The following is a 14,782-nucleotide window of genomic DNA, read 5'->3' on the forward strand; positions in this document are numbered from 1 at the left end:
CTACGAATAATCCCCTGGTCCGATCCACTCTAATTAGTTTGGGTTTAGTCAAATTTGCTTCAAAACATACGCGCCAGAGTTTTCCAAGTTCCGCCCTGCCATCCGGAGCTCGGAGAGCCTAGACTACGAGGGCCATCCGTAAGGATGCGCAGGAATTGGTCCTCATTAGATATTCCATCTCGCTCAGAAGGACTCGGCAGGGATTTCGCCATCGTGACGGTGGCTGCAGTGCCCCGCCTGAGTTTGTTTCGTTATCACTATCGATCGGAATACTCTATTTAATGTAGAGGACTGAATGTGAACAGCAAAAGGAAAGAAAAAAAAAATCAAATCAAATCCAATGGAATCCTTCCCCACATCATCTAGATTGCCTGGGCGAGTCGTACCTGTCTAGGCTGGACCCGATTACACTATAGAAGGCTGTGACTGCAGTGGGGCGTTGTGATCTATCGCCGACTTGCCGCAGTCCAGGCCGAGATGTGATTTCGCATCACCAGCGTTGCTCGCATCAATGAGGAACTAGTGAGAGTGAGAAAGCAGGATTTGGAATCTGGAATACACATCAAATCCCTACAGCTCGCCGCATCGGTAGTTCTCGCAGCCGGGAGCGCGCCGGCGCTGCACCGGTGCCGATCAGGCGAGACGAGTCGATGATGACGTCCCTCCGCGCGGTTCCATGGTCTTCACTCGTCCAGCCGGGTGGTTTAGCCACGGGCGCCACTCTGCAAATGTCTTTCCGTCTGACCCGATGGAGTCGGGCTGCGATGAATATAAGCGGCCCTGGTGCCTGGTCGTCGTGGCTTCACCTTTTCCCCTCCGCTGTACTCTTCCCTCTTCCCTCCATCCCATCTCCCCCAACGACCATAGTTTCGAACGAAGCAGACCTCGATCTCCAGATCCGCGTCTCCCGCTGTGGTAAGCTTTGCCCCCGGTGTCTTGGATACTGGACATTCCAGCTTGTTCCGACCGTTTGAACGCCACCAGCCATGAAGTCATGAGCTTGCTGGGGCATACATTAACCACGCCCCAAGTGGCTCGCACTTCAATTCATTTGCCGTTCCACTGCGTCTCCTCCGTGCGACAGGATAGATCTCGACGTTAACGAGAACCATAGAGCTCATCTCTCTTCCTCTCGGGGAAAGCCACGTCCGACCACCAGCTGCATTCCTCCCCGCACGCATTCCCCCAGTGGCGAGCCTGTAGATCCCGCCGGATTCCTCGAAATAGCCTTTTGGCCGCCCTGCCGTGCATTCCAGCGCTCAGAAGCATTCCCAGACGCTCCCATGCGTGCCGTTTGCAGCCGAACTGCTGCGTTTCAGATCGTGTCCTGCCTATAGATCGCGCCTGTGATCGTGATCGTTGAATCACTCTTTGCTTTTGCATCTCCCCAGTGCTCGCCATCATGTCTGAATCCGCGTGGGGCAAGACCAAGCGCTTCTCCAAAAAGGGCTTCGACAAGGCATGGGATACCGTCGATAAGCTTGGAGCACCGGTGAACCGGCTGTCCAACAAATTGGGCGCCGAAGCTTTCTGGCCCATGGCCATCGATAAGGAAAGCGACAAGGCCGCGCGCATCCTGCGTAGCTTCTGCAAAGATGGCTTCTATGCGCCCGAGTCCAATGTCACTACCGACGAGCATGGCAAGATCAATCGGCCCAAGGGCAAGCAGCGGGTCATCCAGAAGATTCCCTCGCAAGTCATCAAGAACGCCAAGGGCCTGGCCATCTTCACTACCATGCGCACCGGTCTCTGGGTGAGCGGCTCTGGAGGAAGTGGTGTGCTACTAGGCCGGATCCCCGAGACGGGCGAGTGGAGCCCACCATCTGGAATCATGCTGCATACGGCGGGCATTGGATTCCTGGCTGGTGTCGACATCTACGATTGTGTCGTGATTATCAACACCCATGAAGCTCTGGAAGCGTTCAAGAAATTGCGCTGTACCATCGGCGGCGAGGTCAGCGCTGCTGCCGGCCCCGTCGGAATGGGCGGCGTGCTCGAATCGGAGGTTCACAAGCGGCAGGCACCGATCTGGACCTACATGAAGAGCAAAGGTCTGTATGCCGGTGTGGCCATCGACGGCACCATCATCATCGAGCGCACGGACGAGAACGAACGCTTCTACGGCGAGCGTATTGGAGTCAACGACATTCTGGCTGGCAAGGCCAGACACCCACCTGCGTCTATCAAGACGCTCCACCAGACCATCAAGGCTGCCCAGGGCGATCTCGACGTGGACGAATCGCTGGTTCCGCCCCCGGGGGGCACCCCCGGCGATATGGAGATACAGGCAGATGGCAACTCATTTGGCGTGCCAGCCGCTGACGACCCGGATCCGTACGGAGTAAAGGCGTTGGAGGCGGAGGGCATGTACATCAAAGAAGCCCACTCGAAGGTGAGGCCAAGTCATGATACTTTTGAGTTCCGGCCCAATCCGAGCAGCCCGGTCTTTGCAACGTTTGCGCGGCGCAGTCTTGACAGCTCGCCGCGCAATAGTTGGCGGGCCAGCGTTCAAAGCTACACGAGCGTTGATCGTGGCACACAAACAGATGATGCACCGCTAACCGTCGCCACGTCAGTAAGCCGCGCGTCTTCGCGGAGCGCAAAGGAACCGACGGGTGTGCCTGCCTTGAACCCTTGGGAGGAGAATGACTCCTCGAAATGGGGCCCGATGTCCCACGGTGGTATGGAAGAGGAGGAAGAGAAGCAACCGAGCGAACCTGCCGAATATGATGCAAATCATGCTATCGAATATGACGATGACTTTGAAGTGCACGAGGTGTCCAGCGCAGCTGTGACCAAGCAAGAAAGCCGTGCGGAGTCCCCGATTTCCGGCGACGAGCCGACGACCCCCAATGACTCCAAGCGCCTGTCGCCGAATTTCACTCGGGCGCGCCTTGTTACGATTCCCAAGCGTCCTCCTCCGCCTCCTCTGCCTCCCCGTCACCCTCGACACACCTGGGGTTCTGGATCCAGCCGGGAGTCTATCTCGCCCACAGCCCTCTCGCTATCTAGTCACAGTACTGAACGGACAGAGGCAGCTATTGAGCCGGTTGAGCCCTCGGAGTCAATCAATGAGCCTACTAGCGTGCCGTCAACAATCAAGATGCTCCAGACTAGCACTGTTCTTCCTGCTGTCGAGGATGAGGACGAGTCCGTTGACTCGGAGACTGACCTTCCCGCCGACAAGGACGAATTTCACTCGGTTAACGGCGACGAGAACGAGAGCGAGGGTCACACTGAAAGCCCAACCCTGACAGAAAAAGTTACCGCCATGGAAATTGCAGAGGCAAAGAATCCCACATCTGCTGGCTCTAATGCTAAGTTTGAAGCCCCTGGAGAGAATGAAGAGGAGCCCAAGGTCGAAGATGCCCTGGAAGAGCTTGACCACCCGTCGCCCAAAACAAAGGTCGAAGAGCTCGATGTCGACGAGCCATCCGCCGATACCAAGGCTGAGAAGCAACACATCACCTCTCTCCAGGCCCAGGCTGCGTAATAGCAGCGCGCACTTCTAACCCCTTGGTATCGGGGTTTCCTCTTTCTGCACCTCACTTCTCACGATTTCCACAATTCTGTCATGTAACCATACGTCGTTTTTGATACCTCGTCTGTATTCGTCTTCATTGGTCTGGGAGATACCACGGTCTTGTTTTCATCGGCTTTTTCTTCGAGTCTTTTCATCTTTCCTTTTTGATGCCCCTGGTTTCATTCCACGGGCCTGGAAAAAAGATTCGGGGTTCTTGGTTTGGTTTTCCTGTTGCACCTGCTTTAGCGTTTTCTGCATTGGAGCTAGGGAGACAATTTGGTTCGCTGTTCTTGTTATGTTTATATTATCTATAGACAATGCATTCCCCTCGTGGTTTGTGTCTTGATTTGAACATCCCAATCCATCCATCCCATTGATTGATTTGCCGATCATCAGTCTAGAATCGGCGATTGCATTCGGTGAGCTGGCAAAATTTCCAGGGACCTCAAAAATGATAGTCAACCCTCTTCTCAGGTAAGCCTGGACCCGCTAGCGAGCTTCAGGTTTACATAGCTTTGCATATGCTGGACTCTATCTTACTCTTGCGACGCCCATTCCCGTCAATTCGGACTCGAGCTGAAGAGACAACTACCAATGATATCGTGTTTGCGTGTGACTTTGAAACTTCTCATACAGAGGATAAGAGTCCTGGTGAAAGAGGTTTTTCGAGTGAAATGGTGGGCCTCGACTTTACCTATGCGAGCTTTTTGTACATGATCCGAACGGAGCGGATTTAGGCGTCTCAGGCCCCCAACGAGCTTGATACTGACCAATCACGAAGCAGGGCCGAAATGCAAGTTGTCAACAAAGCTCAGATTGGCGTAACTTATAAAGTTCGCATGCCATTATAAGGCGAGCAGTCTCGTGCGTGGAGATACGTCACACTAAGTCCGTGTTATCGCCGAAAGCTTGTCGATGATAACCTCCGCGACCCTCATGCCCACCTTTTAGACCTCTTCCCAAGCCCAATCCCCTTGACTCTGAGCCTCACTTCACGCATATTTGGACTTCTCCACCCACCCCACCATTCAAGATGCCTTCTGCAATCAATGTCAAGGCCGCTTTCTCGCTCATCGAGAATGACAAGTCCAAGGTTCTGGGCCTGACCGTGGGAACCCACCAGAACGTCCAGCCGGGCGATTACATTCCTCGCGCCGGTAAGCACCTTGATCGCACGACACGTGGAGCGCGTCCTGTCAAAGTACTTGCTAACCAGCCTCACTCAGATGCCCAGTCGCCCCCGGCACTCTCGTTCCCCGGAGCTTCCCCTGACAAGACCTACTTGGTTGTGGGCCTGGACATCGATGCTCCGTTCCCGTCATTTGGCGTCCTCGGGCCCATTCTGCACTGGATTCAGTCTGGTGTGAAGGTGACCGAGTCCTCTGGCCTCGACCTCTCTGGCCCCTTCGTCGCCAACTACATCGGCCCTGCTCCGCCTCCCGGTAGCTCGCCCCACCGCTACATCTTCTTCCTGTACGAGGAGCCGGCCGGCTTCGATCTGAAGAAGTATGCTCCTGCGGATGGCAAGCCTCTGAGCAACTGGCACCGTATGCGGTACGACTTCGATTCGTGGGCGAAGGAAATCAATCTGGGCCCCCTGGTCGCTTTCAACTACTTTACCAGCAACTAGGCTATCGCTCATGGCGAGGCCTGGAGGGATGTTTGATGGTGATACCCAAGGGTGTTAATGGACCTTTCTGATTTTTCTCGCGGTTGTTTTTCTCGGGGAATCTAGTGTTCTAATGCCTATCTATTCGCTCTAATATCATTATCGCTCATTTATGGACGCATTGTATGCTTCTCAATGGTCTCGAGACATCAGCCAATCGCTTTGAATTCCCTTCAAATTGAGGTGATAAAAGTTCTCTGGAGCTTGGTAGGCATTCTGGTCGCGAGTCTCGGCGGGGCCTGGCATCCGCAGCCCTTCGGCTATTCCAGGACATCAATGTCGAAGGCTTCCAGTTTTTTATGGCTCATTCCACCGGTATATTTAGTTATTACTGACATCCTGGATCAACGGATTTCTCCATTTCTTTTGCAGTATATGGTGGAAGTCTCCGCTCGGTTGTTTGATACTGAATGCTATAAATACTGGTCTACACCCATAGGCTGGCTTGATTTCTTACAACCCCGGGCAACCAACTTCAACCACTCAACTCTCCTCCAGAAGCTCTCATCTCTTTCCATTTGCTATCATCACTACCACCCCCTCAGGCGTGGAGGTCTCACCCGAGATGGCTCCACTATCTGGGCTTATCATCGCGGTTAGCGGACGCATACCTGGCCAGACACATGGTCAGTATCCTGCATCATCATGATTCTCTGAGCCCTTTGATGAAAACATCGTGATGCTAACGTGGGAATATACGGCGACAGATCAGATCCAGAAAATGGTCGAGGACTGCGGCGCCCGATTCGAGACGACGGATATCAAGGACTGCACACATGTCATCACCACACAGGAACATGTCAGCACCAAGAAAAAGGCCGAGAAGAGTGAGTATTGATTGCAGTTTTGGGGAACTACGAATGATACTGACGCTACATGCTCTGCCAGTCAAGAAGGCCCTTGCCTTGGAAAACTGTGTGCTTGTCACCATTGACTGGTTGACTCAGTCCATCGAGAAAGAGGATGTCATTGATCCGCAAGGCTTCCAACTCAAAAGTCCTAAAAAGCCGGACTTGAGAGCCTCTGCGATAAGAAGAAAACGCAAGGTTGTGGGGCTATACGGTGCCAGGACAATCGAAAAGAAGCAGAAGACACTCTTTGCTAGTGCCATCGACCAGCCTATCCTCGACCAACCTGTCCTTGGAGGGAATCCACTTACAGAGGGTGGTGAGCAACTTGGAATTATGATAAATGTTTGGACATCAGTATCATCTAACAATCAGTCGATAGAGGTGACCTTCAGGGTTTTCATGGACGAACAAAACGTGGCATGGGAGGCGAAATTGCTCAGGCCTCCAGTGACTCTGAGCCCAATGGCAAGCCCCGAAGAAAAGAATCTTATCATCTATCACATTCAACTCCTTCTGAATGGCGACTCAGCCCCATACCTGAGTATACTCAATGAACCGACGGACGGACGGACAAGCAGACCCACACGCAAAGCGTATGATGACCTAAAGAGCGCCAAGATTGCATTCGAGAAGCATTTCCAGAAAACGTGTGGCTTTCCCTGGAGCAAGCTTCACGATCCTTTCAAGCGCAAGGGATACATCCTCATCTCACCTGAGGATGAGAAGCATGAGCTGCCAGAGGTTGATCCAAATTCATTGCGGGCTAGGAAAATGCTACCTTCCAATGTTTGCAACATTTTAAACCTCATCACAGATTCAAATCCCCATTATTCTAAGATGGGCTTTTTGAATCAGTATTCCAGTGCCGTTTCGTTGACTTACAGCAGTGTACCACACAGGGAAGCTTTCCATCTCCGCTTATTCCTTCTGGAAAAGATCGACGGCCTCTTGAATCTTTCTCAAAGAACCGATGCAGATGTGCAGTGTATAAAAGATCTCTGCCATTGCTATATTGGCCTTCCGCAATCTACCCGGTATGGATCAGACCCATCTGTTGACATTGAATGGGTTGAAAAACAGCGGGAAGCCCTGATCGTCCGGTATCACCTCGAATCTGAGAATGGAATACTCCATCGATCTCCAAGGTTCCGCGATGATCTAATATCTTACCGATTCTATCAATTGCTGGGCCTGAAAGAGATAAACGTTTGTATGGGCAATCTTTCTTCGTGCTCCAAGATCAAGACTTTAAATGCGCTAACTGAAAAATCTAGTGAACCAAGAATCCCAAGAATTTCAGGTTTTGGCCGAATATTTCGACAAGTCCCAAATAAATGGCACTTCAGCTTCGGTATGATTTTTGATTCCTCTTCAATATTGTGCCATAATCTCGTTCTCATTTCACTCTCCAGATTGTCAACATTTTTCGCATAGAGCGCCTGGGCGAGGCTGATGCCTTTGCCAAGTGGAGCGACACGAATCAATCACTAGTCGGAGACAGACGACTTCTTTGGCACGGCTCTTCACTTTTCAATTTCCTAAGTATTCTACAGCAGGGGCTCGGTGGGGGCAACTACAGAGGCGCAGGGGTCTACTTTGCCGATTTTGCTGGCAAGTCCGTTGGATTCTGTCGTGCTCCGTCGGGTAGCATGGCTCTTATGCTACTTTGCGAAGTCGAACTAGGGAAGAATTTGTTCTCATGCCCAGCCATGGACTGTTCAGCCATGATCTGTCCCCTCCATGCTACCATTGTCTTGCAAGATCAACGAGAAGGACTCCTTGCGTCATTCTATCCAGGCTCCGATTCACATAGAAAGTGGCGCTCTGCTTGTTGTGTTCATCCAGACCTGGACGGCGTCAAGATACCTGACATTGAGCATGGCGTATCTACACACGCCCATTATGGCCAGTATCTATATACTCAAGCTGAGTATGTTATCCGGGAGCCAGCACAGATCAGACACCGCTACTTGTTCCAAATCAAGATCAAGTGAGTCTTTGCTCTTCTCTCGTTCCTTAAATGGTGGAAACCAGTCCTAGGAGCTTGAAAGAATTCAGAGATGGTTCGGTTGTTCTTATTCGGGGAGTCGATTCAGATTGATTTTGGGCACGCAAGAACTCTCCTCGATCTTGAAATTTCAGAATCTATGTGGCTGTGCCAGATAACTACGTAGCTTCATTCATTATTTTCATTTTCATCGGGGAAACCTCTAGTTTGTACAGACAAGTCGCCTACAAGGTAGGAGTGTCAAAGTGGCCCCATTGAAGGAGCTTTTATACAATTCTGCTGTATCATATCTCCTTTTTCAACCTCGGAATCTAGTCACGTCGTAGATATATGTGCTACTGCTACCCGCAAGGGGTCTTCATTCTAATTACAACAACACTACTGGGAGAGTATCGGAGAATGGTACTCCGTCATACTCTACAGGCTCAGAGGCATGTAGCAAAATACAATCAAAGTTCAAAATACCACATGAAGGTATCGTAGCCACTGCAAAAAAGAAGAACCCTGAAGTGTCGTTATCAAAGAATTCTAGTGAGTAATCCTGCCTGGGTCAGTAAGGCATTGAATGGAACCTTCTTGATATAATTGCCCGCATGGCCGTTTGTATCATGATCTTCACACTATTATCAACCCATCAGCCCCTACTGTTCTAACTTCCTCATCTGTCTCCCATACTGACCGTTGAAGTATCCCAAATACCCCATCGTTCTGGCAAAAATTTCTTCACAAGAAACTGGCTACTCTGGCGATGGACTCAGGTCCGTTAGCTGGGCTCACCATCGCAGCCAGCGGAAAAATTCCGGGGCAGACACATCGTCAGTCATCTGCTGCTAATCCAAGCATCCTTCTTGAATGACCTTGGCTAATACGAAGGGCTTCTGATATAGACAGCATCAAACGCATGGTTGAGGAGTGCGGTGCCAAGTTCGAGAAGTTGAATATCAGCAAGTGCACACATCTCGTCACCACTGAAAATCACCTCCTCATGGGGACCGAAAAAGGTGATCCATCGTCCCACTTGAAAATCCATCTACTAAATGCTGCTATGTTTAATTCGTAGTCAAAAAAGCCAGCGTGGTGAGAGGTCCCGAGATCGTCGACATGAAGTGGCTGCTGGAGTCGATCAAAAAGAAAATGGTGATCCGAGCCGACAGTTTCCGACTCAAGAGACCTAAGCGAACTTCAACAGGGACAGGATTGGAAAAGATAGCGGGTGGAAAAAAGCGCAAGCTGAGTGGGAAAGACAACGACGAAGGAGATTATGGCCTAGTCAAGAAGCAGAAATCCGCAAATCATCACAGCGGCGACTCCGATGTTGCTGTGAGGGTTGAAGGCCATGAGGACGGTAAGAACTGAGCATATATTACCTTTCACATCATTCCAGTTTTCTTAACTCACTAACTCTTGACAAGAGCCGCTTTTGGAGGTTGTGCTTGACAAGAACAATGTGCTTTTGGATGCAACCTTAATCAAGTTCACGACGAGTTCGTCCAAGCACAGTATCTGTCGCATCCAAGTCCTTTTTAATGTCACTTCGAAGTTATACTTCACCTTGGTTCAGAAATGGTCCGCTAGCGGTGAGTTGAAAGCCAGTCGCAAAGGTCTGGGGGACAGTTCGTGCGCCAGAAGAGCATTTAGAGCTCAGTTCAAGAAATTGACTGGTCTTTACTGGAGCAATCGACACGAATCCCCAAATACGGGTAATTACATCTTCCTCGACTGTCCGGATGAAGACAAGGAACCCAGTCTTTCTGCATCAGATGCAGGAGATGAGATCCCTCCGACTGTTCGCGAGACCTTAGAGATCATCTTTCAGACAGGCAACAATCCGGGGGTAGCTTCTCTCGTCACCAACCTCTCTGTCCACCGAACTAGCATCGGCAAGACCGACGGTGGAAACGGCCTTCGAGTGGGAGTTTTGGTGTTGCAGAAATTATCTGCGCATCTTCTTCGGGATAAAGCAGGCGCTTTTGTTGATGAGAAGCTCGTCGAGACTCTGCGCCAGTGCTATATGGGCTTGATGGGCTATACATCCATCGCTAGTGGTGCTGACAGCGTCAACCTGGAATGGGTCAGAAAAGAACGAGAAGATCTCAACTACCTACGCGATGTGACAACTATTCAAAAACTCCTCGGCAATGCTTCCAAGCAAGAAGATGTCGCATGGCGTCAGATATACAAAATCCTGGGTCTGAAAGAGATGAAATTGGGTATGTGCTTACCTCGGTGTGAGTGTACGTGGATATAGTGATAACACCACTCACAACACATATAGTCAGCGAAACATCTCCGGAGTTCAAGAAATTATGCGCGTATTTCAATAAATCGTTCAGCGGCCATCACCGACAGGGTTCGGTAGGTGGTTTGACCCGTGTCTGGTCTTTGCTCGGGGACACACTGATCATTCCTCAAAATAGGTGGTGAAAATCTTTTCCATCGAGCGTCATGGCGAAGCAAAGCGATATGCAACGTTCAGAGAAAATATCAAGGCTGCAACCAGCAACCGAAAACTCCTCTGGCATGGCTCGCGGCAGATCAGCTTCATCGGTATTTTCAGTCAAGGCCTTCGTGTTAATGCCGGCGGTTCTCCTATTTCGAATGAGAATAGGGGAATCTACTTTGCCGATTTTGCCGGCAAATCCCTTGGGTATTGTCGGGCTACCCGAGGTAATATGGCACTGATGCTGCTTTGCGAAGTCGAACTTGGGCGAACAGTCCTAAGCGAGTATGGGAACGCAGCGGCTATGGAGAAAGTGCAGCATGGCAAGGGTCTGTCACTCTATGTGGAAGGAAGGACCAGACACAGCAAATGGTGCGATGCTGAGCACATCCGCTCGGATCTTAGAGGCATTGCGATGCCTGATGTTGATCATGGACGACATGTCAACGGTACAGGCAAATCCCTCAACCACAACGAGTATGTCGTCTTTGATTCAGCCCAGGTCCGGCAACGATATTTGTTCCAGGTTCAGCTGGTATAAGCGTGTCGTTTTGCTTTCTGTGTGAGATTGTGAACGAGCGCAAATTTGAGCTTGGAGGTACCGCCGAATTGACGCGGGCGATATTTGGGAGATGCTTTATCACGGAGGTGCGCAAAATTGGCTTTTTTTCTTCGAGATAGTGTCAGGTCAATCTAGCAGCAGGAGCAGTGTGCCACGATCCCAACCTTCGCACGTAAAGGATTTTCAGAAATGGAGTTCCTGTAGATTATGTATAGAACGATAGCTAATAAGAAAGCCGGCTCTCGAAGCGGGACTGATTGGTTCAATCATAGGGGCTATTACCTACCTCAAACCAATCAAAATGGTTAAGTTCCCCCAGGTACCGTAACAGAGGTTTGGGACAGACGACTGGTGGCTGGCCGGGTGCATCGGTGGCTTCAAAGGACATTTCCAGGGCCAAGAAGGGGCGTCTCTATGGTGCAGGTTCGCGGATGGTGAGAGGTCAAGTTCGCGATCCCCACTCGCACTACTCGTCAACTTATCGTTGTCACATCCGCCGCCTCCACTCGCCGATCGCTCCGCGGGTCCCCGACTGCTATGATTGCTCCACTGACGTGATTCATAAAGGCAGCTGCAGCTCCTTGCTCCGGGTTATCGCTTCCTCAACCTCCCTGGGCGCCGTCGCTTCATCGCTATGACTGTCCTGGCCAATTGGCTAATGGCCGCCGCTGTGGCCGGTCTCGCGACAGCCCAGTACTTCCCACCCACGCCAGAAGGACTCAAAGTGGTGCATTCAAAACATGAGGAAGGAGTGAAGATCTCGTACAAGGAGGTTCGTCAGAGCTTCAGACACGCTCGTCCTTGCCATGCGCATCACGCTCGTACTGACCCTTCCACGCGCAGCCGGGAATCTGCGAAACCACTCCGGGCGTCAGATCTTACTCAGGCTATGTCCACTTGCCCCCAGGAACGTTGGATGATGTTCACGTGGATCAGAAATACCCAGTCAACACGTTTTTTTGGTTCTTCGAGGCCCGTCATAACCCCTTGAACGCCCCGTTATCCATTTGGATGAACGGTGGACCGGGGAGCTCGTCGATGATCGGTCTCATGCAAGAGAATGGTCCATGTCTTGTCAACGCCGACTCTAACTCGACCGATGTCAACCCCTGGTCGTGGAACAACTACGTGAACATGCTGTACATCGACCAGCCGAACCAGGTCGGATTCAGCTATGACATCCCCACTAATGGCACCTTCGATCAGATCAGCGCGGCCTGGAATGTGTCAGAGTGGACCCATGGGGTTCCCCAGCAGAACAACACGTTCTACGTCGGCACGACGACCAGCCAGAACAAGAATTCGGCTGCCAATAGCACAGAGAATGCAGCGCGTTCCCTGTGGCATTTTGCGCAGACGTGGTTCACCGAGTTCCCAGTGTACAAACCTCGTGATGATCGCGTGAGCATCTGGACCGAGTCATATGGTGGTCGCTACGGCCCATCTTTCACGGCGTTCTTCCAGAAGCAGAATGAGAAGGTTGCGAGTGGCAAATTTACTGCCGCCAGCCAGCCGCATTATATTCACCTGGACACCCTAGGTATCATCAATGGCTGCGTCGATCTGCTTGTGCAGCAGCCGTCGTACCCGAAGATGGCATACAACAACACGTATGGGATTGAGACTATCAACAAGACAGCCTACGATCAAGCCATGCATGCATGGGGTCGTCCAGGTGGATGTAAAGACCAGATCAAGCATTGTCGTGCTTTGGCGGCCGAGGGCGACCCACATATGTACGGCAACAATGAGACTGTCAACAAAGCGTGCCACCAGGCTGATCAATTCTGCGGCAACAATGTGGAGGGTGCGTACGTCGAGTACTCCGGGCGCGGCTACTACGACATCACGCACAAAGACCCGGATCCGTTCCCGCCGTCATACTTCCTCGGCTATCTCAACCAGCACTGGGTGCAGGGAGCTCTAGGTGTGCCGATCAACTTCACCGAGTCGATCGACAGCGTGTACGAGGGCTTCTCGGCTACGGGCGATTACCCACGCTCCGATGTGCATGGTTACCTAGACGATTTGGCATACGTGCTGGACTCGGGCATCAAGGTGGCTCTCATTTACGGCGATCGCGATTACGCATGCAACTGGATTGGCGGCGAGGATGTGAGTCTGCTAATCAACCATTCCAAAGCCCCGGATTTCCGTGCGGCTGGGTACGCGCCTCTGCGCACCAACTCTTCGTATATCGGCGGCCAGGTCCGTCAGCACGGCAATTTCTCTTTCGCTCGAGTATACGAGGCTGGTCATGAGGTGCCCGCCTACCAGCCGCAGACGGCATACGAGATCTTCCACCGCGCACTATTCAACCGCGATCTCGCCACTGGAAAGATTGACACTGCCCGAAATCGTTCTTACTCAACTCAGGGCCCGGCCAGTACTTGGAACATTAAGAATGAAGTGCCCGACAGCCCGGATCCGCTGTGCTATATTCTCGCTCTTGAAGCGACGTGTACGGAGGACCAGATTGCAAGTGTGGTCAACGGCACGGCGATCATCAAGGATTATATTGTTGTGGGTCAGTAATAGCGTTGCTCTTATTAGGTCCATATTGCATGTGTAGTCATGATAGCGGTGTCATTCTAGTTTCTCAAGAGCTACTCTTGCATGGACTACCTAGGTATTTGCCAAAGAAGCAGTTATATGAAGCCTGGTGGTCCACAATGCATCTCACAGCGTATCGTTCCAGTCAGCTTCATCGGCAGCTTTCGCCAGCATGTAGATGGATGGTGGGCTAGCCACTAAACACTAAGATGCAACTGTCTGCAGCTTATTAGCAATAGTGAGTGCCTTGGTAGGCACAATGTCCCAGCAAGGGCTCTGTCGCTGCCTGAATTCGCGTGGCAGCCTGGCACCCATCTTGAGGCAGACATCATTCACTTCTGTGTCTCACTTTCCCCAGGTATAAATACCGCCTTCCTCCCCCTCCCTCTTCTCTTCTTCTTTCTTTCCCTCTCCACCTCCACTCTCTCCCAAGTCGTCGATCCCTACCTTCCAACTGTGCTCTCCAGTTTCGTTTGTGGGGGACCATGGCAGTCACCCTCTCACATGTGTGGTGCACGATAGGCTAAGCGTCCACAGACACCCCTGAGGCCTCTTTGCATATTTCCCGTTACTCGTCCGGACAGAGATGTCGTTGGGGGGACAGTAATTGCCATCTTATGGTGGTATTTGTGGTTGCATATGCCTCAGGGAATCTGTGGTGGCCTGCTTCAGTTGGTTCGGTCATGGAAGGAACTTGCTTGTAAATTGGAACAGCACTTTTGGGAGGTTGGATTGGCAGCTTGGGGGACGGGGGTCTCTGTGGGCTTGTGGGCTTCTTTTCTGTGGGTTTGTTGGCTTCTTTTCTGTGGGCTCGAGGGGTTCCTGTGATGAAGACAAAACATCCAACTGCAGTTGGAGACAATCATCTTCCGTGTGCATCTCGCACTCGGAGTTGATGAAAATATCAATTTCTGAGGGACATTTTGAAATTCCGAAGTTTGTTGTGGTTTCCCTGTTACCTGGTGAAAGCCTCCCTTCCCAAGGGACATTCGTGCTCCTTCATGCTCCCAACCCTGCCCGAGTGTTCACCCTAATCCATGTCACAGAGGTGCTGATTCTTTCTCCCTGTCTTGTGGGATCTTTGCCCCTCCTCTTGCACGACGTGTTTTTAGATCTTGAGACTCTTCGGTTAGCAGTTGAGTTGACAAATTCAGATTCACTACCTAGGTACCTCTA

At 51.4% G+C, this 14,782-nt stretch overlaps 5 protein-coding genes across 5 annotated transcripts; all 5 read left to right on the top strand.

Moving 5' to 3' along the window:
* Window positions 1–1,402: 1,402 nt before the first annotated feature.
* Window positions 1,403–3,493, top strand: N7459_008042 (uncharacterized protein; the record flags this gene model as incomplete). Its single annotated transcript, XM_056947210.1, has 1 exon — window positions 1,403–3,493. The coding sequence occupies one exon, from the start codon at window positions 1,403–1,405 to the stop codon at window positions 3,491–3,493; it is 2,091 nt and encodes a 696-aa protein (XP_056796720.1).
* Window positions 3,494–4,556: 1,063 nt separating this feature from the next.
* On the top strand, window positions 4,557–5,153 carry N7459_008043 (YbhB/YbcL family Raf kinase inhibitor-like protein; the record flags this gene model as incomplete). The annotated part of the gene is made up of 1 exon (XM_056947211.1): window positions 4,557–5,153. One exon carries the CDS (start codon window positions 4,557–4,559, stop codon window positions 5,151–5,153), a length of 597 nt encoding a protein of 198 aa, XP_056796721.1.
* Window positions 5,154–5,913: 760 nt separating this feature from the next.
* Window positions 5,914–8,037, top strand: N7459_008044 (uncharacterized protein; the record flags this gene model as incomplete). Its single annotated transcript, XM_056947212.1, has 5 exons — window positions 5,914–6,019; window positions 6,081–6,359; window positions 6,423–7,253; window positions 7,318–7,394; window positions 7,456–8,037. 5 exons carry the CDS (start codon window positions 5,914–5,916, stop codon window positions 8,035–8,037), a joined length of 1,875 nt encoding a protein of 624 aa, XP_056796722.1.
* Window positions 8,038–9,152: 1,115 nt separating this feature from the next.
* N7459_008045 (uncharacterized protein) lies at window positions 9,153–11,032 on the top strand (the record flags this gene model as incomplete). Its single annotated transcript, XM_056947213.1, has 4 exons — window positions 9,153–9,396; window positions 9,464–10,261; window positions 10,327–10,406; window positions 10,469–11,032. 4 exons carry the CDS (start codon window positions 9,153–9,155, stop codon window positions 11,030–11,032), a joined length of 1,686 nt encoding a protein of 561 aa, XP_056796723.1.
* Window positions 11,033–11,687: 655 nt separating this feature from the next.
* cp1 (putative carboxypeptidase S1) lies at window positions 11,688–13,588 on the top strand (the record flags this gene model as incomplete). Its single annotated transcript, XM_056947214.1, has 2 exons — window positions 11,688–11,825; window positions 11,897–13,588. 2 exons carry the CDS (start codon window positions 11,688–11,690, stop codon window positions 13,586–13,588), a joined length of 1,830 nt encoding a protein of 609 aa, XP_056796724.1.
* Window positions 13,589–14,782: the final 1,194 nt, after the last annotated feature.

This window comes from Penicillium hispanicum, assembly GCF_028827665.1.
Source record: "Penicillium hispanicum strain IBT 35686 chromosome Unknown utg000007l_segment0_segment0, whole genome shotgun sequence".
NCBI classification, from domain to species: Eukaryota; Fungi; Ascomycota; class Eurotiomycetes; order Eurotiales; family Aspergillaceae; genus Penicillium; species Penicillium hispanicum.